This window comes from Mirounga angustirostris, unplaced genomic scaffold, assembly GCF_029215605.1.
Source record: "Mirounga angustirostris isolate CCGP_5_RB_7025 unplaced genomic scaffold, mMirAng1.0.hap1 SCAF_5, whole genome shotgun sequence".
In the NCBI taxonomy this organism is placed as follows: domain Eukaryota; kingdom Metazoa; phylum Chordata; class Mammalia; order Carnivora; family Phocidae; genus Mirounga; species Mirounga angustirostris.
The window spans coordinates 17,990,927-18,018,461 of record NW_026991713.1 but is presented as its reverse complement, the minus strand read 5'-3'; the positions used below and the strand labels follow the sequence as shown (position 1 = coordinate 18,018,461).

General features: G+C 45.2%; 1 protein-coding gene across 4 annotated transcripts in view; it reads right to left on the bottom strand.

Annotated features, from left to right (window-relative positions):
- The window catches only part of NT5DC3 (5'-nucleotidase domain containing 3), a 62,042-nt gene that overhangs the window by 29,201 nt on the left and 5,306 nt on the right, over nucleotides 1-27,535 (bottom strand). For all 4 annotated transcript variants that reach the window (XM_064590722.1, XM_064590724.1, XM_064590723.1 and 1 more), the window contains exons 2-4: nucleotides 14,948-15,132; nucleotides 5,652-5,726; nucleotides 4,931-4,986 (exon numbers count right to left, since the gene is read on the bottom strand). In XM_064590722.1, coding sequence (XP_064446792.1) covers nucleotides 4,931-4,986; nucleotides 5,652-5,726; nucleotides 14,948-15,132 — 316 coding nt within the window. The remainder of the gene's footprint in view (nucleotides 1-4,930; nucleotides 4,987-5,651; nucleotides 5,727-14,947; nucleotides 15,133-27,535) is intronic.

Here is a 27,535-nt window from a genome sequence, read left to right as displayed (position 1 = left end):
AGAACGTCGGTTCCCCAGCCGCTTCTGTGGGGAAGGTGCTTGGGAAACAAGGCATCAGTGGTGAGGAGACCACAGAATGGATGATGGGAAGTCCACCCAGTGCTACCTACAGTATGAGTATGAATAATGCCCTGAGAGTCTCAGTTACTAATACGAACCGGCTGCTTATAAAACCACAAATATAAAATATAATTTATGTTTGATATGTAAGTGTAATGAAAATATAATTTCAGCCTCTTTCCTCTGTTCTCCGCCCTCATATAACTTTCAAAAATACCCAAGGGGATTCATTAGTATTTTGCCCACATCTTCATTAACTTGCTACAACTTGCAGCCTGTGAAAACAAAGGAGGCCTTGCACTTCCCTTTATGATTCAGCCGATCATTCTGGGCGGTGACCCTGAGGCAGAGCTCCTGCTCAGGTGTGCACCTGCCTAAGACTCTAACACTTAGAAAGAAATTATAAAAAAATGAAAGAACTCTGCTGGGTGAGTCATTTTCCTGCTCCCACACTAGGCCCTGCCAGGTTCACAGCCTCCCAAGCTGCCCCAGTAACTACTGAACGTCAGCTCAGAAGCAGCGGTGAGATGAGTCGGCTGCAGCGAGCCGGATTCGGCAGGAGGCGGCTCCGGCAGGGACAGCAGTCCACAGGCCGGCGGCCACAGGCTCCGGGGCACGGCCAGCCGCACCCGGGGGCAGCCTCAACCAGCGCGAGGATCAGAAGGCAAACTACTTGATGTGGCCCCGTGAGGTTGTGAGAAATATAAAGGTTAGGAGCACAGATCCGCAAGTGTCTGCCCGGGGTTCAGCTTCCTTAATTAGTAGGGATATCACCTGGACAAGCAACAGAACCTCTTCGGGTCTCAGTGTCATTTTTAAAATGGGGAACAATAGGGCGCCTGGGTGGCTCAGTCGGTTAAGCGACTGCCTTCGGCTCAGGTCATGATCCTGGAGTCCCGGGATCGAGTCCCGCATCGGGCTCCCGGCTCGGCGGGGAGTCTGCTTCTCCCTCTGACCCTCTTCCCTCTCACGTGCTCTGTCTCTCATTCTCTCTCTCTCGCAAATAAATAAAATCTTAAAAAAAAAATTTTAAAAAAATAATAATAAATAAATAAAAAATAATAATAAAATAAAATAATAAAATGGGGAACAATAATAGTGTCTGCCTCCTGGCATAGCTGAGAAGATCAGATGAGCTACTATATACAGAAGAGTACGTGGCAAGCGCTAGCAAAGCTTTGCTGGTGTACCTGTGATGAGAACAAGCGTAGCTTTTCCCCAGGTCCCTAGCCAGAACCTGAACTGTGGGTACCAAATGGGACTGTAGTGAGAGCCAGTCTGCCTCCCCCTCTGGCCTGTGGCATTCGCTCCCACGGCCCACAACACAAAATTCAACCTGATATAGGAGCTGGGGACCCACGGCAGGTCTCAGAAATGGGCAAGGCTGAGGAGGGGGCATTCTGCCCTGCCAAGGCCTTTCCCCTTTTCAGGGAAAGGCAAGAGCAGGGACACTCTTCGTGTCTCTACTGCCTAGGGCACACTCTGGTCTGCCCGACAAGCACCCCTGGGGCAGCCAGGGGAATCACGCCAATTCTACAGAGGAACAAACCAAGGCTTTGAGATGGTCAAGAAGTGGCTCAAGGCCACACACACGAAAGCGGTGAGGCAGGGCCCACGCTGAGGAAGTGTGACTCCGGAGCCCACACACACACCCATGCTGCCTCAGCCCACCACATCCCTGAGCGCTGCGGCCACAGCGACCTTCCCAGGACCTAAACCCGACGCTCCCTCTCCTTCAAATGCCTCGGCTGGCTTCTCCCGCCTAGCCCTCTCCATACTCCCTAACATGGTGGACAACTGACCTACAGAAGAAGAAACAAGGCAGTTAGGAGCTGTAGGACTACGTGGTCTGAGAAGAAGAAGGAAAGACCATGTCGGGCTGAGGGGGGGCGGGGGGTGAGGCCTCGGCACCAGTCAGCCTTGAAGGAAGGGTGGATGAGATTTCAAGAAGCAGCGAGGAAGGAAAACCGCACCCTGGTAGAACACACCAGCATGAGCAGATAGTGAGCAGCAGGAAAGGAGACCTCGGAGGAGAGGAATATACGTGCTACATGCACCTGCCTCATGCACGCCAAGACTGGCTGTAACTGCTGGGAAGAGACCGTCCCCTGCTCCTGTTGACCTGGGGCCAGGGGTGTCACCAGGGGTCTCCATGTGCAGGGACCTGCCTGGAGCAAACCCAGAGGGAGAGAGCCAACAGATAGAAAGAGTTCTGACAACATCAATTTGGCCCCTGGAGCCAGCCACGCCTGCAACTGGCACTGTCCCTTGGATTGCACAACAGGTGAGCTAATGTTGTGTTTCTGGTTAACCCAGTCTGAGTTGGGTTTCAGTCACTTGTAACCAAGAGTCGTAACTAATCAGGAGGTGAAAGAGCTGTGTGTGGAAGAAGAGTAGGATACGGGTTTAGAGAAGGCTGGTGGAAAACGTAAGAGGTTTGGGCTCCATTCTCCAGGCAGTGGGAGCTAGCCAGGATTTCAGAGGAGAGACTGTTGAGGGCAATGCTTTAGATGAATCAGTCCAGCAACAATGTCCAGGACAGACCACACTGCAGAAAACTACAAGAGCCCAAGAGAAAAGGATTAAGTTTCTGAGCCAGGGAGCTGATGGCAGGAACAGAGACAGAGGGACAGATCCGAAAGATCTGGTGAAGGATTTCCTTAACCTAATCCGTTCACGAAAACCATGCTGCATATAGGTCAAAGGCGCAGGCTCAGAGCCAGACAAGCTGGGTCTGAATTCCACTTCTGTGTGGCCTTGGACAAGTCACTTAACATCTCTGGGACTAATACCAGTACCTACCTCATAAGGTTATTTCAAGGATCAAATAAGTGAACCCAAATAAAACCCTTATGACAGTGTCTGTGCTGTAGCAAGACTTCGTATTTGCTCGTTGCTATTTATTATTACTACTATTATTTTCATCAACACCAGCATCTCTTCTCCCTCCTGAAACACCATTAAAATGATAGCAAAAGAATAAACTACTCAGCGGCACTTAGAGTGCTCGGTCAGTTAAGCACCTGACTCTTGATTTCAGCTCAGGTCATGATCTCAGGGTCATGAGACTCAGACCCTCATGGGTTCCGTGCTGGGTGTGGAGCCTGCTTGGGATTCTCTCTCTCCCTCTCCCTCTGCTGTTCCCCACCCCACTTGCACATGCACATTCTCTCTCTCAAAAAAAAAAAAATAATAAAATAAACTACTCAAAAAGTAAAAGGATATGAGAGCAAAGACATCAGTAGACAAGACATTTCAACATGTTCGTGGAAGACAAACAGCAGATGAAAAGGAGGCTCCTGGCTTAGCAAGCTGAGAATAGGGTCCTGCATGGGGACACCAACGCGAAGAACTGGTTAGCGGCCAGAGCCCCCAGAAAGGCTCAGCTCTGCGAGGCACCGGGGAGCTCCTGGAGGATATGCTAAAGCAGAACGAGGGAGTAAAGCCAAAGAGAGGAAAAGATGGGCATCAGGGAACAGAGAGAGAGGCAAACCCAAGCCCCAGGATGAGCCATCAGAGAAGGTCAGAGCAGAAGGGGTAGTCAATTAAATACAAAAGTAACTGATAAGATATCTAAAACATCTGAATTGTTGGGAAATAAATACATGGATGATATTGGTGATGGAGGATTTAGAAAAAACTAGGGACACCTCTACAGAAAACAAAGCAGATAAAAAGTGATGTTATTATTAAATCTAAGAAAAAGCAAGCACTGTACACAGAAGAAAGCAGTCACAGTGCACGAAATAGCGTAAGAGGGAACATGACTTGCAGGGTCAGGATGCAAACAATGACCAAAGATGGAGAAACACGCAGACACAGATCCGCACGAGGCTCGAAGAACGAGCCCAGAGAAGCGGGGGCTTGTGCGTGCACCAAGTCCTGTCCCATGGCAGAGACAACGTCCAGAATTAATAAATTAGGAAACAGAAGTATGAGCACATTATTTAGAAACAGAAAGAAAAGGGGCACCTGGGGTGCTTCTCCCTCTCCCTCTGCCTGCCGCTCTGCCTCCTTGAGCTCTCTATCTCTCTGTCAAATAAATAAATTAAAAATCTTTAAAAAAAAAAAAAAAGGAAAAAGAGATAGGAAGAAAAATGTGAAGAAAAAAATGAAGAGTGTAAAGGGCTTGGGTGGGGAGGAGGACAGAGGATTACTGCAGCCCGCCACGACGCTCTCGGCACTATATGATCGGAACTGTGTGCATGTTTAACTTGGATAAAAAACATTAATTTTAATAAAGAGTTTGTGAAAGAAGAACCTAAGATAGGCACATCTCTTTTTTTAAGGTATAATGACCATACTCCTAAATCCTCCCCCAAATTCAAGGATTAGAAAAGGCAAAATCCTTCATTTTCAAAGTGACAAAGATTTTGGACTGAGCTAAGTGCTTCTACTAATTCTAATAAATGGGAGGGGGGTCTTAATATCCGAACTACTCAACTGCCATGGTGGGAACAAGAATCCCCTGCCTCACCCCAGCCTCCCTCCCCACCCAAAACCTCGGCTCCAGGACCCTCACTCAGCGGCAGACTGGCACCTCTAGAGAGCCCGTCCTCTCCTAGAACCTCCCCAGAGCGCCCCCTAATGGCCTAAACACCATCATCAACCTTGATCCCTACGGACTGCAGTCTGATTAATTTATGTGGCTTCCAATCTACACTCCAAGCTCCTTGGGGCATCCGTGTAAGCCAAACCCTTCGGGTCTGGCATAACAGGCCCCAATAAATGTTCTTGAATGAACAGTGAATAAATCACAAATACACACACTACAACTCTTCATAACTAAGCAGTCAATGGGTCTTAGGTCTGTCACCCAAAGCCACTTCGTTACAATGAGTGAATTAAGTTTACCTCCTCTTATTCTTACCTGTAGACAGTTCCCAACTGGATGTAATGAAAAGCATCAATCTTCATCAATACTGCCTTCAAAAACATAAACACATACACACACACAGGTGAAGAATGCACAGCAAGCTGCATATTTAATGAGAATTTCAGGTGTCATTACAAACCCTATCAGCACCAGGCTGATGTGGCAAAGAAGCACACTGTATGTGTCCAACAGGTTTGCCTGTTGATTAGAGCACTGTGGGGGCACCTGGGTGGCTCAGTCGGTTAAGCATCTGCCTTTGGCTCAGGTCATGATCTCAAGGTCCTGGGATCCAGCCCCATATCAAGCTCCCTGCTCAGTGGGGAGTCTGCTTCTCCCTCTCCCACTCCCCCCTTGCTCATCCTCTCCCTCTCTCACTCGCTTGCTCTCTCAATAAATAAAATCTTAAAAAAAAAAAAAGCACTGTGCAGTCTGTTAAGGAAATGACTGATGTGCAAAAATATGACAATTGACTCCTCAAAACACCAAAAACGACTTCTAGAAATAAAGAGTATCTTCCAAATAGCTAAATGCATTCATTTTTTTCTAATAGTCTTTTGCAGAAGACTTTATCCAAAGATGTTTTTTAGTAATTCAGTTCTGCAGCCCCAAGGAATAGAATTTAAAATCAACTTCTGTGTCCAGCAAAGAAAAGCACCGAGAGTACATTATTCCCAAACACCATTAAACTGTAGAAAAACAGGACGATGAAACCTACCCGCTGCACATCATAATGAAGTCCACGAATTGCAAAATTTGGGTCATACTCATACTTCCTGATTTCCACCGGATACTAAGAAAGAAGAAAGGCAGCATTTTTAGCTAACAATGTACTAAGTTCAAATAGTGTCCAGATTTGGTCCCTGTACAAAAGCTGAGGTGGCTGACACACTTTGGTGGGAAGATGGGGTGAGGACAGACCACAGCTTAGCCCTCTGCTTCTGGACCAAGGACCTCTTGGTCACAGAGCCCTCCCTCCACCCCACTCCTGTTCATCTGCCCAAGCACAGGTAAGGTCTCACCCCCGGCCCCAGCTTCTCTCGTCTTCACTACCCCCGTCCAACCTTCCCTCTGCCCCCGGCCCCTCTATCTCCTAGGAGCCCAGAAATACGTCTGCTTCCACCTCCAAGACTTCGCCTCCTCCTACTGTATTTAAGGCGGCTAATGAAGAGGAACTGGAGCATCCCCTCTCTTAGAAGGGTGACTTTCCCCAACACATTACCAACCATCCATTCAGCTCAGATATGAGCACCTCAATGTACCGGCCCCCGGCGTGGCCCCACTGCCAGGTTTCATGAAGAGACCAAGCTGAAAACTTTTCAAAGGGGGGGGTAGGTCCCCTCCATATAGCTTTCATTGCTTTTCTCATCCAGATAGTCGGCCGCTGCTTACCCCCCCGCCCCGGGTGGAAGGACCTCCCTGTTGTCAGGTACGGCCTCCCTCCCACTTGGGCCGAGAGGGCCCTTTCTCAGCATGTGGTAGCCAGTTACTGCTCCAGCACTCTGACTCAGAACATGCGTGACTTTTGGAGGCAGCTCGGCTTCCCTGGTAGCTCCTATTATCAAACCATTCCTCAAACTATGCAAAAATCCCAGCCCTGTTCATATCTACTAGACTAGGTCCGCCCCTCCCCCCCAAATCTCAGCATTAGAACACGGGCTACCCCCCCGGTAGCACCGAGGTACCGAGCACTGCGTCTGCTGGTACCGCAGGCAGGCCCTCCCATTCCCATTTTACAGATGGGGCACCAGAGGCACTGACAGAGACAGGGTGGCCGGGCCACACAGCTGCGATGTGGTGGGCAGGGAATCAGGCCTGGACCTCTTCCCCTGTTCTCCCCACTCCCCTCCGCCCTTGGAGTACAGACCTACAGGAAAGAAGAGTAAATTCCTGAGTCTAGAGAGGCTGTGGCACCAGGATCTTCCTTCCAGGTACAATGTAAACTGCTTAAGTAAAAATCTGGGCAGCTGGGGGCGCCTCAGTCGGTTAAGCGTCCAGCTTTTGGTTTCAGCTCAGGTAATGATCTCGGGGTTGTGAGATCGAGCCCCACGTCAGCTTCCATGCTGGGTGTGGAGCCTGCTTGAGATTCTCTCCCTCTCCCTCTGCCCCTCCCCCACTTAAAAAAAAAAAAGCCTAGACAGCTATCAAGAGGCACACAACCTCTTTGCACAAAAGCACTAACTTTCCATGGCCAGGGTCACGTTTGTGTGGAAACATTTCCTGCTTCCACCAGGCTGAATGGCATGCAGCAAGTGTTCAAGCTGCATAGAGTGCTGACTCAAATGTCACATCCGAGCTCATTTATCTAACACCTGCAGCGCATGCCAAGAAATCACCAAATGCTATTTCCACTCAGGGGCGTTTCCAAGAATCCTGAACACCGTGTACAGCTCTGCATTTTTATGAACAGACTTCACACACACATCCCAGAACCCCACACACGGCACCACAGTCCTGCCTCCCGAAGTGAGGCCATGGGTCTGCACACCTCTGGAATCTTCTCCTAAACTTGGGAGTGAGGAGAAAGATGTAGGACATGGGGGAGATATTTAAATGCTCCTGAGAGGGGTGCTTTTACTGAGTCATGGGCACACATTGTTCTGGACTTTATTCTATGTACTCCTCATTGAGGAGGTAGGGCATCTCATGTCCCTTGGACTGCTGAATCATCTGAGAAGTAGAGTCAAGGAACCTGCCCAAGCTCACAAAGATAAACAATGGCTGGGCCAGTACTTGAATCCGGGTCCATGTCACACCCAAGTCTACCCCAACCCCCTGCAATCCACTCTGAACAAACCCTGAGCCACCATACTGGACACTCCTTGCCTCCTGTGATGGCGGGGCCTGCGGCCTCCAAGGGCCCAGTGAGTTTCTCGGAGGATCCATGGTGACAAGGGGAGGGCCGGCCGCTGTGAGTAAGAGCGAGAGAGCGTACACACCGAACTCGCACTGCTGGAAAGTCTGGCGGCTCCTGCTTTGAACAAGGCCTATCTGGACTCCCCTGCAGGACACAGACCACACAGTGAGACACGGCCGTGTACCCACCCGTGGGCCCCAGAGCTGTGTGGTCTTGGGAAGCCACTCCTGATAGACACAAAGCGTTTCCAAGGGGTCCAGAGATTACGGCAGACGTGGAGAACGGACAGAAGCAGCTGAAAGGGCCTCACGGAACACTGTCGTCACAAAGAACAGGCCCCAGGGATGCAGGGCCGGGCATCGAATCCCAGTCCTACTATGTGCTAGTTGGGTGTCCTACTATGTGCTAGCTGGGTGATCTTGGCAAGGTCACTGTCTCTCTGAGCATCGGTTTTCTCATCTCCAAAGTAAGGATGCCGAAAGTCCTACTGTAGATGGAAGCAGAGAAGATAAGTCAAAGGATGCATGCGGGGAGCGCCTGGCTGGATCGGTCGGTACAGTCTGTGACTCCTGATCTAGGGGTTTTAAGTTGGGTGTAGCCATTATTTAAAAATAAAATCTTCAAAAATTAAAAAAAGAAAAAAGGATGCATGCGGGCAGTGGGGTAGTCTCCGGCACGTAGCAAGTGCGCAATGACACGGAGCTGCTTTCCTGGACATGGAACTGGCGGGCCTGGGCTTTTAGACCCACTCTTCTAGCCTCCACTACCCTCCCAGAGGACTTCAGGCCCGTCACTTAACCCCTCCAGGCCCCTTCCTTCCTAGGGAAAATGAAATGGTTGGACTGGGGTGATTTCTATGTTCCACTCATGCCCCTAAATGGTTTCCCCATACAACCAACCAAGTCAAAACTGTCCTCACGGTGGGCCCCTTTCCAACACAGATGGAGAGACAGACACACAGAAACACACGCAGGCACACACGCTCGCACACACATGCACACACACACATGCAGGCACACAAACAAGCGCACACACACAGGCACACACGCACGTGCACGCTCGCGCACACACACGCAGGCACACACGCTCGCACACACACACATACAGGCACGCACACATGCAGGCACAAACAAGCGCACACACACACACACACATGCAGGCACACAAACAAGTGCACACACGCAGGCATACACGCACGTGCACGCTCGCACACACACACACACGCTCGCACACACGTGCACACACATGCAGGCACGCAGGCACACATGCTCGCACACACACACATACAGGCACGCACACATGCAGGCACAAACAAGCGCACACACGCACACACACATGCAGGCACACAAACAAGCAGGCATACACGCACGTGCACGCTCGCACACACACACACGCTCGCACACACGCAGGCACACACGTGCACACACACATGCAGGCATGCACACAAGTGTACACACACACGCAGGCACACGCATGCACGTGCACCCACACACGCAAGCACACACACACAGGCGCACACACACGCAGGCACACACCCGCAGGCACACACGCACATGCACGCTCGCACACACATACGCAGGCACACACGCTCGCACACACACATACAGGCACGCACACATGCAGGCACAAACAAGCGCACACACACGCAGGCACGCGCATGCACGCGCACCCACACACGCAGGCGCACACACACGCAGGCGCACACACACACAGGCACACACGCACATGCGCGGCACCCATCTCTGGGAACAGCCGTCACGGTAATCTCTCGACAAGGAAGCCAGGGCTGCTCCATCAGCCAGGAGGTTATGCTTCTCTCCAGTGGCCTACGGCTCGGTTTTCTGGACTCATCAGAGTGGAGAAACTTTCCACCAGTCTGAAAAACGTGACTCACTCAATGCGTCATGAAGATTACTCATGTCTCTAAAAGCAGAACAAAGAGTATGAAAAGAAAACAGACCTGCACTGGGGACTTTTATTAAAAATCTTCTCATTTAGGCCGTCTGGTTTCCTTCAGGACCTGGGTTTGTTCTCATTCCAAGCACAATCTGAGCAGGCTGGGGTATGGGGATGAAGGAAGAGCAAGGTGCTACAGAAATGTCCCTCACAGCTGCAAGCAGAGCTCACAGGAGAACACCGCGGAGGACCCAGGAGCCCCCAGGGTGCGGTCATTCCTACAGCTCTGTGGCTGGCCCGCATGCCCCCTTCCCGGCAAGTTACAGAGATCTCAAGACAGCTAGTAACCTCTACATCACAACACTGCCCGTGAGTTCCTGAGGTCCAGATGCCTAGAAATACAGGCTTTTCAGAGGTCTCAGTTTGATATTTTAAGTAGCCTAAATTATGAGTCTTATTAGAGGCAGGGCAGGAGGGCACAAAAACAAAATTCTCTGAAATCTTCACAAAACGTGAAGCGAGGACAAAGCAACCTGCATCCAAGGGGTGATTCCACACCAAGCACAACACTCTCACTTAACCGTGGACTTTGTGCCAGGGCCTGGGGACATGGCAGCAAGCAGAACGGGCAGTCTCTGCCCCTAAGAAGTTTACACTCTACCCTGGGGAGGCAGACCATAAACAAACACCCAGCACAAGGCCTCCCGGTGAGAAGTGCTACAGAGCAAATGCAGTGCGAGGGCTGAGAGATCTTGGGGTGGGGGGGCAGAAAAGATGAGGAGCCAGGCCTCAGACTGCCTGGGGCCGGGAAGGATGTTCCCAAGCCGAGGAAATGCAGGTGCCGAGGCCCGAGGCAGTAATGTCTGGCAATTCAAGGAGCAGCGAGAACACTGGTGTGGCTGCAACAGAGTGAGGGCGGCTGGGAGCACCAGAGGTGGCCTTCTCTGTCATTCCAAGCGTGCCAGGAGGGCTCAAGGGGGTTTTGGGTCCCGGCGCCACATGGTCGGAAGGTGATGGTGGCCTGGACCAGAGCGGTGGCAGTGCAGAAGAGGGGGACAGAGTTAGGACACATTGTGAATGAGTGAAAAGAGAGCTCACAGCTGCACAGTGACCTCCTCCCAAAGAGTAGAGCATGGAAAGGGGAAGAGTAACTTCACACCGCAGAGACCCTAGATACAGAGCTCAGCCACACGATCAAGGCCAACGTCATCAGCGGTAAGTCATGTAGACAATATGTACCCTTGACATGACGTGGTAAGAATAGCACCGGAACCCCCAGTCCAATCACAGGGAAAATATCAGACAAATCCCAAGAGAGGGCATCCTAAAAAATACCTGACTGGTACTCCTCACAAGTGTCACAGTCATTACCAACTAGGGAATTGTGAGAAACTGCCAAAGCGAGCCTAAGGAGACATAACAACTAAATGTAATGCAGTGTCCTGGACGGGACCCTGGACCAGGAAAAGAACATCAGGTAAAAACTAAAGGAATCTGAATCCAGTATGGACTTTAGTTAATAAAGATGGATCAATGTGGTTCTTTTGTTGTGATAAAGGGATCACAGTAATGTAAACTGGGAACAAGAGGGAAAACGAGGCATGGGATACAGGTACAGAAATTCTCTGTATTAACTTCGCAACTTGTCTATAAGCCTACAACTCTCCAAAAATTAATAAACTCTCCAGTTTATATTTAAAAGAAGAGAGAGCGAGAACCCATAGTGTTTGCTGACAGATCAGACATGGCATACAGGAGAATGGGAGGGGTCACGGCTGATGTTGGGCTCTGGATTTGGAAAAGGGGTGAATGTCCATGCCAGTGAATGATGAGGGCGTGGATCTAGGGGGTGAAACTGAGAACTCTTAACACTCCCTTTCTGTTCCTTGGTGGACCCATGAAAGGGAAATGCAGATACAATCATGACCCTATATTTTGTTCTATTTTTGTAAAAACTTGTTTTTCTAAAAAAAAAAAAAGAAAGAAAGAAAGAAAAAAAGCGTAATTAAGAAGGGGCTAGAACTTTTACATTTGCTTTTTGGGAAGCTGCAAAATTGCAAACTTACTGTTCCATTACTGTGCATCTCAAAAGCAGATGTCTTCTCATCTCTACAAGTACATTTAGTCTTTGGCAGGAAAAATGGCACCAAATTAAATGCATCTTGGAAGAATTATTTTGTTTCATCAGAGCAAGAGAAAAATCTGCATAAGCATAATTGACTCTATTAATATGCCTGATATAATTAGTGTTATGACTGATCTCTTTTATCAAAGCAACAAACAGACATAATGGGACTGAAATTTCAGTGATCTTAAATCCAGAAGCTTTTCTAATGATAATGATTGCACCTTCTTGTCCCCACCTATGTCATCTCTCTTTTCCCCCAAATTTCATACATTTTTTTATCTTCGTAAATTTTTTACCTTCATGAATATTTTATTTTCCTGTGAACAAAAGGGTGGAAATGAAAGGTGTTATTAATCCCACAGGGATCAACAAGGCATAAAGGAGAGAACATTTATGCCCTGGAAACAGACTTAAGTTCAAATCCTGGTTCTGCCTCCTACTCATCTCACGGCTTTGAGCTACTGGCTCATTTCCATTAGCCTCAGTGTCCTCACCTGTAAAACAGAGGCTATTTGCAGGGTTATCACGCATCTGAGAAACAATGCTAGTCACAGCTAACATTTAGTAAGTGTTTTCTACCTGCCAGGCACTTTATATATATAAACTCATTTAATTATGACAATGCCATTGTGAGCAAAGTCCGGTTATTGTGCCCATTTCGCAGAGAAGAAAACTGAGGCTCAGAGAAATAAGGTGAGTTTCTCAAGATTCCCTGAGAAGTTGGTGTTGAAAGTCAGGATTTGAACACCAGCAGCCAGGCTCTGGAACCTGTGTTTCTAGCACTTAGCAGAAAATCAACAGATGGGGCTGTTAATAAAATGACCTTCATTTTATAAGTGATATCAAAGTCACAGCAAATGCCACAGATGACCGAGGACTAGAATGCCAGCACCACTGCAACACCCCTTCAGGTCCGTCTCCCGGTGGGGTGGTGGAGAGATGGTGCAGGCTGGCTGACAGGTCAGCAAGGGCAGGACCGCCTCGCTCTCATTCTGTTTTCACAGCCACAGTCAAGGGAGAAGTCTGTGGGTTAGACGGAAGAGAAGAGAGTCTCTTGAACAAATGGAGAAGTGCAGCTGGATGCCAGGTGGCTAGATGGATTTACATGTGGTAAAGTGGCCATAACTAAAGAAAGCTGGCTGCTGGCTTAGTGGCAGAAGGGAAGGTTATTTTTGGCAAATGCCATTTCTGCATTTTGAATGCGGAGAAACTGAGTTGCTTATTAAATCCACTGATAACCAAAAGCTGAGGGGAATCAGGAAATATATTGCATCAAATGGTGAGGACCCAAAACTAATGGAAACTTCTGTAGCATTAATAAAGGTATGGTACCCAGAACCAGGGAGGTGATGATCTCCCTCTATTCCACACTAGTCAGACCCCACCTGTAGTAACATCTGCAGTTGAGGGCCTCATATATGAGAGGGATAAACCAGAGCACACACATGAAGAAGGGTAACTAAATGATAAAAGACCAGAAAGGAGGCAAAATGAGAATGGCTGAAAAACTATGAATGATCAGCCTGGGAAAAGAGACATCTTGGACAGCATAAAGGCTGGACTGCCTGACACGTAGCCCAGTCGTATAAAACATTATTCTAGTGGATAAGTCAGGGATAAAACATTAGTTCTCCCAGACCCACCAGTCTGCCCACCCCCAGCACAACTTTGCAGACAAACTCCTTCCAGACTCTGCTGAACTATCACCTTCTTTGTTGTTTCCCCAATTCCCTCAGGCGGGGAAAGTTGTTCCAAGCAGCCTCCACACATCCCTCGCTTTTCATTCAGATGTGTGGACAGGCCTCCAGCAGGTGGCCACATAATTTATCTGCTCATCCTCATGCTCCCGGATTCTACGACAGGGCCTGGCATGGACGGGGGACTTAGGAGAGGCTGAAGGAATGTGTGAAGAAAGAAATGACAAGAGAAGAGATTGGTGGTGAAAGCTATAGGAGGGCAGAACAGTTCTACTCCCAATCAGGAGTGCTTCCTGCAGTAAATGCACTCTGTCTGAGACAGACAATCAAGCTGCACTTCTCAGGATGCTGCAGGGTTCTCAAAGGGCATTAGTCCAGGTGACCTCTGAGGATGCTTCTCATCCTGGCTCCTGAAACGTGAATTCAAACTTCTACGGGAAAGCATGTTGGGTTCTGCGTGTTTCTTTTTTCCTTCCTTACTATAAGCCCTCAACAATACTATGCATCAGAAGACATTCAAATGTTCTTTACATAAGAACAACTCAAGTCAGGGATGAAGGTGAAACACTTCCTATCATTTGAAGAATTTCTTCTAACCAGAACTCAACAGGCTGCCAAGTTCATCAGCTCTGGGAGAAACTGAGTCACTGCTCGGTGAGAAATGAGAGCACGAAGTCTGTGGCCCCATCTCCACTAACACATAACTTGAGAGTCTTTTGTCAGAGACATCTAAAGATTTAAAAAAAAAAAAACAATTATCTTCCAGGGACACCTGGGTGGCTCAGTCGGTTAAGCATCTGCCTTTGGCTCAGGTCATGATCTCGGGGTCCTGGGATCGAGCCCCAACAGTCTGCTTCCTCGTCTCCCTCTGCCACTCCCCCTGCTTATGCACACTCACTCTCTCTCTCTCAAATAAATAAATCTCTTTTAAAAAAAAAAAAACTATCTTCCAGTACAAAGTTCCAGGTATGTGAGAGAAACAAGTTCTGGAGCTCTATTATACAGCACAGCACGTGTAGCAAACAATACTATTACCAAAAATCTGCTGAGTTAAGTGTTCTTACCACACACACACACACACACACACACAAATAACAATAATAATGAAGGGGGCAGGAGGAAACTTTGGGAGGTGACAGTTTATGACCTTGATGGTGGTGATGGTTTCATGGGTATCCACTCACCCCCAAACTCATGAAGTTATACCCATTAAGTATGTATAGCTTTTTGTATGTCAACCATACCTCAAAAAAAAAGTAGTTAAAAAAAAATCTTCCAGACAGAGTCATCTGGAATGGAACAAAATCTACCCGTTCACTTAACAACATTTTACTAAGTGACGTCTGTGTGCCAGGCACAAGGCCAGGTCCGCTCAACGCTGTTCTTCAATGTCTAAGGGAAGGAGGAGGGAGACCACAGTGTCCCTGTGCTCTTACCCGGTGTTCATTGATGAGAAGGTCCCGAGCAGCATTAAATATCAGCGTGTGGAGCTGCTTTGAATAAAACACCAAGGTATAATCATAGTCGAAGCCATAGATTTCAATGTCCGACAGGCTCATCTCATTGTTTGAGAAAATGGCATCTGGATTCAACAAGTTGTTCATAATTGAAGGAACCAAGTCTAGAAGTAAACAAAAAGATATATTTTACCCTGTGATAAATAAGGGTTAGTATGATTGCTAGGAGTCACCAAAGCGCAAGCATGATCAGCTTTGCCTTGACAACCCTACGCTGAGTGAGAGAAGCCAGCCACAAAGGCCTGCACGTGGTGTGAGGCCATTCGTCTGAAATGTCCAGAATAGACAAATCCATAGAGGCAGAAGGCAGATGAGTGGTTGCCAGGGGCTGGAGGGTGTGGGACAGAGAGACGGCTAAATGTGTACAGAATCTCCCCTTTGGGGTGATGACAACGTTCTCAGACTGATGATGAGTGCTGGCTGAACGGCTGTGGTGAACATACTGAAAGGCACCACATGGGAGACCTTAAGTGGGTGAATGGTACAGTATGTAAACAGTATCTCAATGAAACTCACTGAAAAAGAATCTCTGCTTCAATTATCACAAAATTATTTAAAAACAATACATGCTAGTTACAGATTTCAGAAATTGAGAAACATATAATTACATTTAAGTATCACACATCGCCTCATCCAGAAAAAAACCGTTCGCATCCTGGCTGCAATACTGTTTATATATGCGTTTTACACAGCTGGACTCGCAGTGTATACACGGCTCGTGTCCTCTCCGCATTTAGCATTCTATCATGACTATTCTCCTATCCCCACAGACACGGGCAGGAGTGAAGTCCGTCACCACTACATCATCCTTCCGTTTCCTCAGTGCGCTGCCCGACGTATCACAGCATTTTCGGGAAGGTATAAAAGAAGTCTGAAGACACCATCTTCGCAGTCTTTTTTTTTTTTTTTACTTTCCCGTGGAAGACAGTGAAGAATTCATAATTTTTCATTTTCCACCCATAATGACAAAAAGAATAAAACTACAGAGGGAGACATTTCCCAGTTAGTTGAGGAACCAGAAGATGAATGCAAAGGACAGACAGAGGCCCCTGGAGCCTAACGAGGCTGGATGAACTGTGGGTCTCCAGCCACCACATCCTCGATGAAATCAGGATTAAAGACTGTACAGTATATTTCCAAAGACAAAAAGGAAACATGATATTCACAGTTAGTCCTCACGGCGGGAACCTCACCATGCAACGTTTTGTGACAAGAACACTGACCACTGTTATTTTACTAAAAGGCTATGTGACTGTATTCTTTCATCTTTTATGATGTTTGTGAATTTACTTGAAACAGCTCATAAGTGCAAAAGCTAAAAGCAGGTGACTTTTTGGGAGATAGGTACAAAATATGTCCATATCTGACTACTCTTTACATGACTGAGGCCAACCTCTGGGCTCCACTATTAGAGCTAATATTTATTAAGCACCTACCATGTGCTACATGCTATCGTAGAACTTTGTATTATCTCATTTAATCCTTACAGCAGTCTTATGATGCAAATACTGTATTATCCCAGTTTGCTATATGAGGACATCTGAGACCACAGAAATTACATAATTTGCTGAAGTACACACAACTACTAAATGGCAGAGCCGAGACTTAAACCTGGCAAATCTGGCTCCAGAATCTGTGCTCTTAAGTCTCTTCTCTGAGATTATGGGACTCAACAAGCATTTGAGAAGGGTGCATTTTACCCTCAGTAAAATGAAGCCGATCCTTCATCATTTCGGTGCTCACCAGAGAGCCTACACTGCTTCCCCCTTCCCTCTGCTCACTTCTTTCTGGCTAGGTATGGACCACGTTACCACTTCCATTCTAAGGGGCCATGTGAAATACTCAAAAGGTACTGCTTTCTCAGGGTGACAGCTCCACTCAGGAGCTATGGCAGCCACAACGAGGGGTTCTGAGCATTTGAGAAGGCTCCTTGCAGCTTTAAGGCTTACATCCCTTTGAGAACCTAACGGAAGCTATAGAATCATCTCCCCAGAAAAATGCCCTTCCAGATTTTGCAGACAATTTCAAGGAGCTAGCCCCCTGAAGCCTATTCACGGTCACCAGGTAACTTGCTGTATTAGACTAACTTAAAACTAAACCTTTACATCCCCACACACATCCAGGCCAACAAAGGCAAATGTATGAATAAATGAATGACTTCATAAATGTATGCAGGTTCTCTCCCCTCCCCCCAAGACAACCTAGATAGGGCTGAGCCTGCTGAAAATCCAGTTAAGATGCACCAACGATTCCATTTCATTAGTTCTCTTTTGTCAACATCAATGAGATGATTACTTTGGCTTTCTTTTTCATTTGCAAATAAGACACTTCAGAGGACAAGACAGTAGCATTTTAAAAAACTTGAAGGCAGACAGTTCACCAGACTAGTCCTGGGGAAGGGAGAGGCTGGTAACTCCAAGCCATTTGGCATCTGCCACCACAGGTCTCCTGGCCTTACATAATCAATGGGCCCCTGCAGAGGATGCTATTTTCTGAATATGACCACACGGCATCCTCCTCCAGATGAAGTAAGGGAAGCAGGATTGCTTACAGAGTGACCAACAGCTCTGCTTTCACAAATGATCTTTTCATTGGATGTTCTAACAGCCTGTTGAAATTAGAAGTTTATGTTTAGGAATAGTGTTGGCAATAGTCTCCTCCCTTTCCACACCCTGAGAAGAGTATGTGAGATCCTCAAGGAACACTGCTATGATGGAAAATCGCTAACAGCACATCTCCAATGGCTGCCCGGGAATCTCCTGCTGGGTGAAGGCCCAAGGTGTATTAATCACATGACCATCACCACCGAAAAGCTGGGGTGTTTAATGTATCATCACTCAAAATAAACAGGAGGAAAGGGGAAGCTTAAAAGGGATTTCAATGCTCCATAAAACCACTTTTAAAAAGTGCTGAGAACAAACACGAATAATTACAAGGCAAAAGGAAAAAGAATGCCAAACACTCACAAAAAGACAGTCTGTCTAAACTGTAGACTCTAAAGTATAAATGGAAGAAGGGCCCTTGACTAATCAGTTACGTACTTCTTCCCCAAGCAGAAACAAGAGTACCAATTTAGAAAGTGAATTCCTTTTGTACCTAACAGATGATGACAGCAAGACTATACAGTTAGTACAGAGAAATGGAGAGACAACCCTGTTACTCCGGCCAAAACTCTGACGAGAGCCTGGTCCCAACACAGCCACCCTGGGCTAGAACATGGATGGCAACACGGAAGGCCCGAGGCCCCAGCAGACTCTGTGTGAATGCGAATTTGGTTACAGCTGTCTACAGTAAGCCACAGAGACTTCAGTGTTGCTGGTCACTGCAGCAAAACCTAGCCTAAGCTGACTAATACAGCTACTATTCCTCCAGTCTGCTGCACGGCTTTGGGAAATCACTGCTCCCCAACATCCAGACTGTATGGCCTCAGGGAGGTTCCATTCCTGACTCTGGAAGGAGAGCACATGACCCAGGCCTGGCCAACAAGAGCACCTGAATTCCCTCACCAACATTAATTCATTTGGAGAAGGCTGAGGACCCCCTCTGGCCAATCATCATCACACTTTCCCTGCGGCCAAAGTGAACCAACGAGTCCAGTCAGGAAAATGCCTGGATTTGTAAGGGAATTTCATGGAAGAGGCATTCTTTGCTTCCAACTTGGATCTAAAAGGATTTAAAACTGGAGATGTGAAGGGCCATCTCTAAGAACCTTTAAAAAGGCCAGTATAGAAGAGAGCAAGGTCAAGAGACAGAGAAGCCACCCAATGACATACTTGCATCAACTTATATTTGAAGCTAATACTACCTCTTGATTTTTCAATTCCACAAGCCAATAAAATTTCTTCCTAAAAAAATTTTCTTTGCTTAAGTTAGATCAGTTTGAGTTGATCCTAGTAACTAAAAGTTCATTTCAAGCACATTCAGCCACTCAAAATTCTTACCGCCTACAAATTTTAATTTTTTAACCTGGAATTAAAGGCATTCTCCATTTACACTTTAAACCATCTTTCCAATCTTAAATTCTCCTTCATATGCCCTACTTTCAGCAAGGTGGGTAATCTACTTACTACTCTCTGTTCTCCAGAATATGCTATAGTTGAGTACCATCACATGGAATATTCAGTCTCTCTTCGTCTAACTACATAAACACTGGTTAGCTATATTAAAAGAAGGTCAGGGAAGATTTCCCTTTATACTATACTGCAAAACAAACACCATGTGAATCAAAGAATTAAATTTTTTTAAAAATATTAAAAAGTTGGCAAAACTACATAGATTACTATTTATCTCATCATTCCAAATGTGAAAACAATAACAATAAATCACAAATGAAAAATATCAATGGATTTACAATATAAAAATTTTTTTAAAGAGATAGGGGTGGGGAGGGGCAGAGGGAGAAAGAGAGAATCTTAAGCAGGCTCCACACCCAGCACAGAGCCCCACACGGGGCTCAATCTCACAACCCGGAGATCATGACCTAAGCCAAAATCAGGAGTTGGAAGCTCAACTGACTAAGCCACCCAGGCGCCTCTACAATATAAAAATTGTAAACATCTGTGTATCAAAAATATCAAAAACAATAACCTGAGGGGAAAGGTTATATATTAGGCAGAAGTTTAAAGTAAAAAGCAAAGGACTAATATCCTAAATATTAAAAAAAAGAATCCAGGGGTGCCTGGGTGGCTCAGTGTTAAGCATCTGCCTTCAGCTTGGGTCATGATCTCAGGGTCTTGGGATCGAGCCCTGCATCGGGCTCCCTGCTCAGCGGGAAGCCTTCTTCTCCCTCTCCCACTCCCCCTGCTTGTGTTCCCTCTCTCGCTGTCTCTCTCTCTCTCTGTCAAATAAATAAATAAAATCTTAAAAAAATAAAATAAAGAATCCAAAATCCAATAAATATAAAGGATATATCTCATAAGAGAGCAAATTAAATGGCTAACAAATGTAAATGTTCAACCATTCTAATCATAAACAGAATTAAAACAATTAGTTCAGTCTCTTTGAAAGATGAATTACAAATAGTTTTACTGTATTTCATTCACTTTGTTTTCTATAAGAAGCATGTGTTACTTGGCTAAGAATTAAAAGATGCCATTTTTCTCCCATCAGATTACAGTAGTGTTTATGTTGCTTTCGTTATTTGTATGTATTCTTTGCCCGGTGGGGGGGGGGGGGCTTCCATTCTTTTTTTGTTTTTAATATGAGAACACAGAGTTGGTGCTGGTACTGACTGGACAACCTCACCCCTTGCTGTTTAGGAGAAATCAGTTCAAACTTCCTAGAAAGCAGGTTGGCAATAAGTACCAGGAGTCTTTTTAAAATATTCATACACTTTGACCTAGTAATTCTCTTTCCAGGAATCAATTTAAGGAAATGTTCAGAAATGTGGATAAAGATATATATACAAAGATTTCATTACAGTGATATTAATAAAGCAAAACCTGGGGGAAAACATGCTCCATTTGGAAAGCCAAGCATACATTTAAAATACCCGAACTCAAAAACGAAAACACATTAATGAGAATATGATCAAACAGAAAAGCTGAAATGCACCTGAAAATCCTTGAAGGTCAATTTCTGGGTAATACAAACCACAATCCCAGAGACATAAAGATGATATTTTTCTTTAATTAATTAGGATTTTTCTTTTTGGTATATGCCCTAGACTTCAAACTGTTCTCCCAGGAAAAAAAGAACATTCACATCTGAAGTCCCTGAGGAAGAAAAAGAAGGGGAGGAAAGAAAAAAGAGAAAGACACAACTTTTTCCCTAGAGGTTACAAAAAACAGAGGCAAAGCCTACATTTCCCCCCATATACCACCCTGAAGCTTTCTGTGAATCCTCCCAGGGCTTAACGGACCACACCCAGGAGTCCTAGTGGCTGAGAATGATGTGCATTTGCTACACACTGGACCCTAGATGAAGGTGCATGGACCTCACTTAATGTAGTTATTATTTACAAAGAAGGAAGATGAACATGAAATTAACAGCTCAAGGTCAGATTTCTTGGTAATATATTTCTATGCTCCTAAATCAGGAAAAGTTAGAGCAGATTTAAAATACTTGTTTTTCTCTAATTTGACCCAATCTCAACTTCAGTTTATATTTTATCATATTCACACATTTAATGAATATTCATAAATATTCAAAATATTTTATGAATTATTTCATACTTCTTTAACATAGCTTCAAAGTCTCTTTTAAAAGTTCACATGTTAAAACATGATTTCAAAATTTCTTTTAAAAGCATAGCTCAGTTGGTTAAACATCCGGCTCTTGATTTCAGCTCAGGTTATGATCTCATGGTTGTGAGACTGAGCCCCACAGCTAGCTCTGAGCTCAGTAGGCAGTCTGCTTGAGATTCTCTCTCCCTCTCCCTCTGCCCTTCCCCCCATTCATGTGTGCACTCTAAAATAAATAAATAAATCTTTTTTTTTTAAAGTGTATATAGGGTACCTGGGTGGCTCAGTCGTTAAGCGTCTGCCTTCGGCTCAGGTCATGATCCCAGGGTCCTGGGATCGAGCCCTGCATCGGGCTCTCTGCTCAGCAAGGAGCCTGCTTCTCCCTCTCCCTCTGCCTGCCCGTCTGCCGCTCTGCCTACTTGTGCTCTCTCTCTATCAAATAAATAAATAAAATCTTAAAAAAAAGTGTGGGGCACCTGGGTGGCTCAGTCGTTAAGCGTCTGCCTTCGGCTCAATGGTCCCAGGGTCCTGGGATCGAGCCCCGCATCGGGCTCCCTGCTCAGTGGGGAGTCTGCTTCTCCCTCTCCCACTCCCCCCACTTGTGTTCCTGCTCTCACTGTGTCTCTCTGTCAAATAAATTAAAAAAAAAAAAAAAAAGTGTGTGTGTGTGTGTATATATATATATACAGAGAGACAGTGAAAATATATGAACAGAGAGACACTGAAAATATATGAAAAAAAAGGTATAGGGATTTTTTGTGTCTAAGTTGAAGCCATACTTACATGTCCTCCACTGTCTCCACCACAAGTGAGCTCAAGTTTCTGTGCCCAAATTGTAAAGATTTAACTTCTCCATTGTAACTGCTAAGTACAATGATAAGGAAAAGACAATCACCTTAGATGATGTTCTCTTAGCAAACCACCGGTTACAACTTCCTTCTGTCAAGCAAGGCTTGGGCAAAGACAGTCAGTTCTTTTGACACCTGTCTGAAAATGTGAATTTGTCCTCACGCAATCAATGTGTTAGGGAACAATTTGACCATAATGCAAATTTCACGTTAATATTTAGAATGTTATGTTTAGTGCCAACAAACATGATATGATATGGTTGTGACCACTAGATATCCTTTCTACTAATAAGTAGTTAACGATAAGGGAAGTAAGAGTGGAGCAAACAGCGTAACTTGAGATAGATGATTCAAAGGAATGCTACTATTGGACCTTTGAGATTTGAATCCAACTATTTTTAGCCAGAAAATATTTTCTCCAGTATCCCCAGTTTACTTCTGCAGTAGCCCAACAGATGCAGAGACAAAACCAAGTGACCAAAGTATCCTTTTCACTATGAAGGTGAACATTATGGGCTTACCTGCCCAACACAACCCAACCCTTAGATAAGAAATGACCCTTCTCCACCTCTAAACACACAAATCCCTCGTTCTTCTGGGACCCTGCTCCACCCCCTCCGGCCGCAGTTGTGGTCCAGGCTAGAACACCAGATTTACCCTGGGCCACACTGTTCCCACTCCTGCGGTAGGGACCTGCCTCAAGCCAGGCTAACCCAGAGACCTTCCCTTATTTCTTTGTCTTTACTGGATAGCTTTATTGAGGTACAGGGATGTATAAGAAATTACACATAAAGTATGCAGTTTGATGAGGTCTGGCATATGTATTCACCTATGAAGCCATCATCCCAGTAAAGATAGTAAGTGCATCTAACATCCCCAAACATTTCCTCACGCCCCTCTGAATTCCACCCACCCTCCCCCCTCCACCCCTGACCATCCCCAGGCAACCGGTGTTCTACTTTTGACCTGATTTGTTTGCATTTTCTAGAGTTTTCTATAAATGACATCACACGGCACATAGTATTTTGGTAAACTGGTTTTCCCCCTTACTCATTCCTCAGGAACTTTTTCAGTAAGCACTTCCTGCACACCTACGATGTGACAGGCACCACACAGAGAACCATGCAGGAACTGCAAGTGATTAAACAATAAAGGCACTAGCTCTGCAGTGAATGACATCAGGGGAGGCAAGAAAGGGCACGATGACAAGTGGAGAAGAAACAGCACAGCTGCCCTCTCCAGAGGAGGTGGCAATTCAAAAGTCACTGTTACTCTATCTATAAATCTAAAAAGCAGCTTTCATTTTTCCTTTACTTTAGACATTTTGCATCATCTCCAGGGAAAAGCAATCCATGACAAATACAATCACTCATCTGAATAATTAACAATGCGTGTGACATTTACACTACTCCTACCAAAAGTTAAAATCACATCATATTATTCTGTAAATAGTATCTGTAATTTTGACTGCTCTGTAGAAATCCATCCTGCTTCCTAAAGTTCCAAAAATAAAACCACATGTGACTCCATTTGAAATACAATTACATATAATCATGGTTTAATGACAAACTAATCTGAAGTCATTTAATAAAAAACAAACTTAGGGGCGCCTGGCTAGCTCAGTCATTAGGGCATGCGACTCTCTAGCTCAGGGTCATGAGTTCAAGCCCCACATTGAGTGTGGAGCCTACTTAAAAAAAAAAAAAAACTGCTCAAAAGAAAAGCACATTTGTTTCATGGGAGAAACTTCCTGGAAAATTTAGCCATATCAAAAGATCTAAAATACTAGGCAAGCTGTCAAGAATTTTCATTAAAGTATGGAGGATGTAGAAAAGGAATAATTATCAATGCCTTCCATATACCACCCACTGGGTACTTCCTGTTATCTCGATTAACGGTCACAAGAACTCCCTAAGGTAAACACTGCTACCCCGTTTGCAGATGAGAAAAAGGCTGAAAAGTTAATAAGTCCAGGTGGCACAGTTATCAAACAATAAAATGTAGGTCGAATGCCTGGCAGAGTACTTGGTACACAGTAGGTGTTCCATAAATGTCAGTCCCCTCTCCTTTTCTCATCCATTCAACGAATATTTTTCCTAAATTGGCATAATCCCAGAAACCACACCCTCGGACTCTTTCATGGGATCTCTGAGGGTCAAACTATTTTTATAATAATGCTTAAACGTGACAGGCAGAATACTGTGGATTTGGACATCCACATCCCAATCTCTAGAACGTGTGACTGTTACCTTTACACGGCAGAGGGGAATTAAGGTTGCAGACTTTAAATAGCTGACTGTAAAACAGAGATTAAACTAGTTTATCCAGGGGGGCCCTACGCACAAGGGTTAAGTGTAGAAAAGGAAGGCAGAAGGTTCAGCGTCAGCATGATCTGATGTGAAAAAGGTTCCAACTTCATTTTTAAATTGCTGGCTTTGAAAATGAAAGGGGCCATGAACCAAAAAATGCAGGAAGCTTCTAGAAACTGGGAAAGGCAAGAAAACATTCTCCACTAGAGCTTCCAGAAATGAACACAGTCCTGCCAACACCCTGATGTTACCCCAGTGAGAACCATTCCAGACTTGTGACCTCCAAAACTGTAACTGATCTGTGTAGTTTTAAGTCATGACATTTGCAGTAATTTGTCAAAGGAGCAATAAGAATTTAACAGAGAGATTATTTGCCTCTTCCACTTTTATTCTCTCACCAATTTACAGTTGAGTTTTCCAGAGGTTACATGATGTCTAACAACTCAATGGTCTGAACGCAGAATCAGATCTGAGACTCCAGCCATCTCCTATTAACTGAGACATGGCAGAAATTTACAAAAACGTGAAACCATGACATTCTTCTAAAATTCTTCTATTTTGGAAAATAGTCAGCTTTCATAAAAAGTGTGTCATTTATGCCAGCAGGTAACAGATGTATTGTTATGGATACTCAAACAACATTCTGATACTGACAGTAATCATGTTTCTCAAGTAGGTTTTCCTGCTCAAAAGAGAACAAAAGGAAACATCCCAGATGAGCCCAATGTGATCACCAGAGTTACATCTGGAGAGTTACATCTCTAAATACAAATTAAAATTTTATTCAGGTTTATATGTCAATATCTTACAAATACACTTAATATAAAACAGCTCCTCAAAACCCTAGTAAGCTGAAAAAGATGAGTTTCCCAAAGTTAAGGACCAACCCCCAGAAGTACAAAAATCTCCTACCCAGCTGATTAGTCAGCTAGCCTCTCTTTCTCACTTGACTAAAACATGCAGTATCTAACTTAAAAAATAAAAGAAAAAGAAAATACTACCTTTTTTCTCCTAAGCATTTGCTAATAATGTATGACAGGCACACAAAGAAGTTCTGGAGGAAAGTACTGGGTGGCTCAGTCAGTTAAGCGTCTGCCTTCAGCTCAGGTCGTGATCTCGGGGTCCTGGGATTGAGCCCCGCATGGGGCTCCCTGCTCAGCAGGGAGTCTGCTTGTCCCTCTCCCTCTGCCCACCCCTCTCATGCTCGCTCTCTCTCTATCTCTCACTCCCTCTCTCTGTCAAATAAATAAATAAAATCTTTAAAAAAAAATTGGGGGAGAGGCTTTTTTTCCCCTCTTTTCTCCTTCATCTAAACTATATCTCGTCAATATAGGAAATGACAACGTCAGGACCTGACTGAAAGGGAACTTCACACAAATTAACCCAGCCTTGGATTCTAGGTGTTCCAACATAAGTCCCAGGCTCAGCAGGGCAGGGCTGGTGGCGCTCCTCGCTCTCAACCAGTCAGACTTCAAGCGGCTTCTGGTCATCAGTTCCAAACAGTTCACTTTCAAAGGGATATCAACAAGCCAGACTGAATGCAAAGGCGAGCTTCCAAAGTAATGAAGTCAAAGAGGAGGGGCAGTGATGATGCATGATCACCATTAAACAGCTATCATATGGGAGAGGAATTAGAATTACTCTCTGTGACTCAAGCCATCCAAAATAAAATTGGCAGCCTTGTGCTCATATGGCAAACTCAAGCAGATGCCAGATGTCCACTAATAAGAGCCATGGAAAAAGCGATTCCTTCTTCCCAGCAAAGACCTGGATTCTATAACTTCTAAGGGGTCCTCTGGTTCTCTCCCTATTTTAGGAATTTCTTTTCTACCTGAAAATGTGAAAATTATTATGTGGCATGTTTCTCCCTGAAATCAACATTTCCTCAACATCTCAGAAGATGGTGGAACACAGTCTGAGAAACACTGGTCTCATCTTAAAATTACCTCATTATTATTACGGCATTTCCTTAACCCACTGCAGTTTCTTAAGGGAAGGGTTTGCATTTTATGTTTATTCTATACAAATGAAGCTTCTATCACTGTCCTACACACAGTTCTTACTAAATACATAATTTTTGAATAAGAATTAAATGCTCTCAACCAAGAACTCTGAATAAATTCTTCAACACCCTGTAAAAGTTTCTAAGACTTCACACTAATCCCCCAAATTTTTTCCACAAGTTAATACACTTCACAGCCCCAGCTAAGCAGCCAAACGTTCTAAACAGACCAGGGTCTGAGATGATGTCTAAGCTGGGAGTGGGGGGTGAACTAGGCATCTGAATGCATGGCTGGGGCACCACCCCCTTGGACGAGCAGCAATGCTTCCATTCTGTACCTAACAGGGTAGGCTATCTGATGAGCACACACAGCAGGCCGAGGATTAAGTTCAAAGATGTGCACGAGGTGCAGCATAATGAGCAGTAACAGACCATACACAACTATATCCATCCCTTTAAATTATAATCGCACAATGATTTCTTAGAATTCCCCATTTTAGGACAAGGTTTCTTGAACTCGGCATTACTAACATTCGGGGCTGGATTATTCTTTGTTGTGAGGAGGCTATTCTGTGCATTACAGATTGACTAGCAGCATCCCTGACCTCCACACATTAGAGGTCAGCAGCACACGTGGCCCCCAGGTATGACGATCCAGCAGGTCTCCAGACATTGCCAAACGCCCCCCCTCCCCCTGACTCCAGTTGAGAACCATGGGTTCTACAGGAAATTTTTGCTAGAGGTTATAAACCAATATTTCTTTTCCTAAATATATGAAGACCCTTCCCTTTGAGCTGAGTTGGACACAGGATGCATAAATATCATACTTCCAAAAATCTAAAAAAAAAAAAAAAAAAAAAGGAAGACATTCCAAGTGAGGGACATTTGACAAAGTACATGACCATTTCTCCTCAAAACTGTCAAGGTAATCAAAAACAGGGACACTCAGAGAAACTGTCACAGCCAAGAGGAGCCCAAAGAGACATGAGGGCTAAATGTAGTATGCTATTCGGGGTGGGATCCTGGAGCAGAAAAGGATATTAGGTTAAAAACTAGAGAAACTTGAATTAAATATGGATTTTAGTTAACAGTGATACATATGGACAATGTATTGATATTGGTTCACTAATTGTGACAAATGTGCCATAGTCATATGAGAGGTTAAT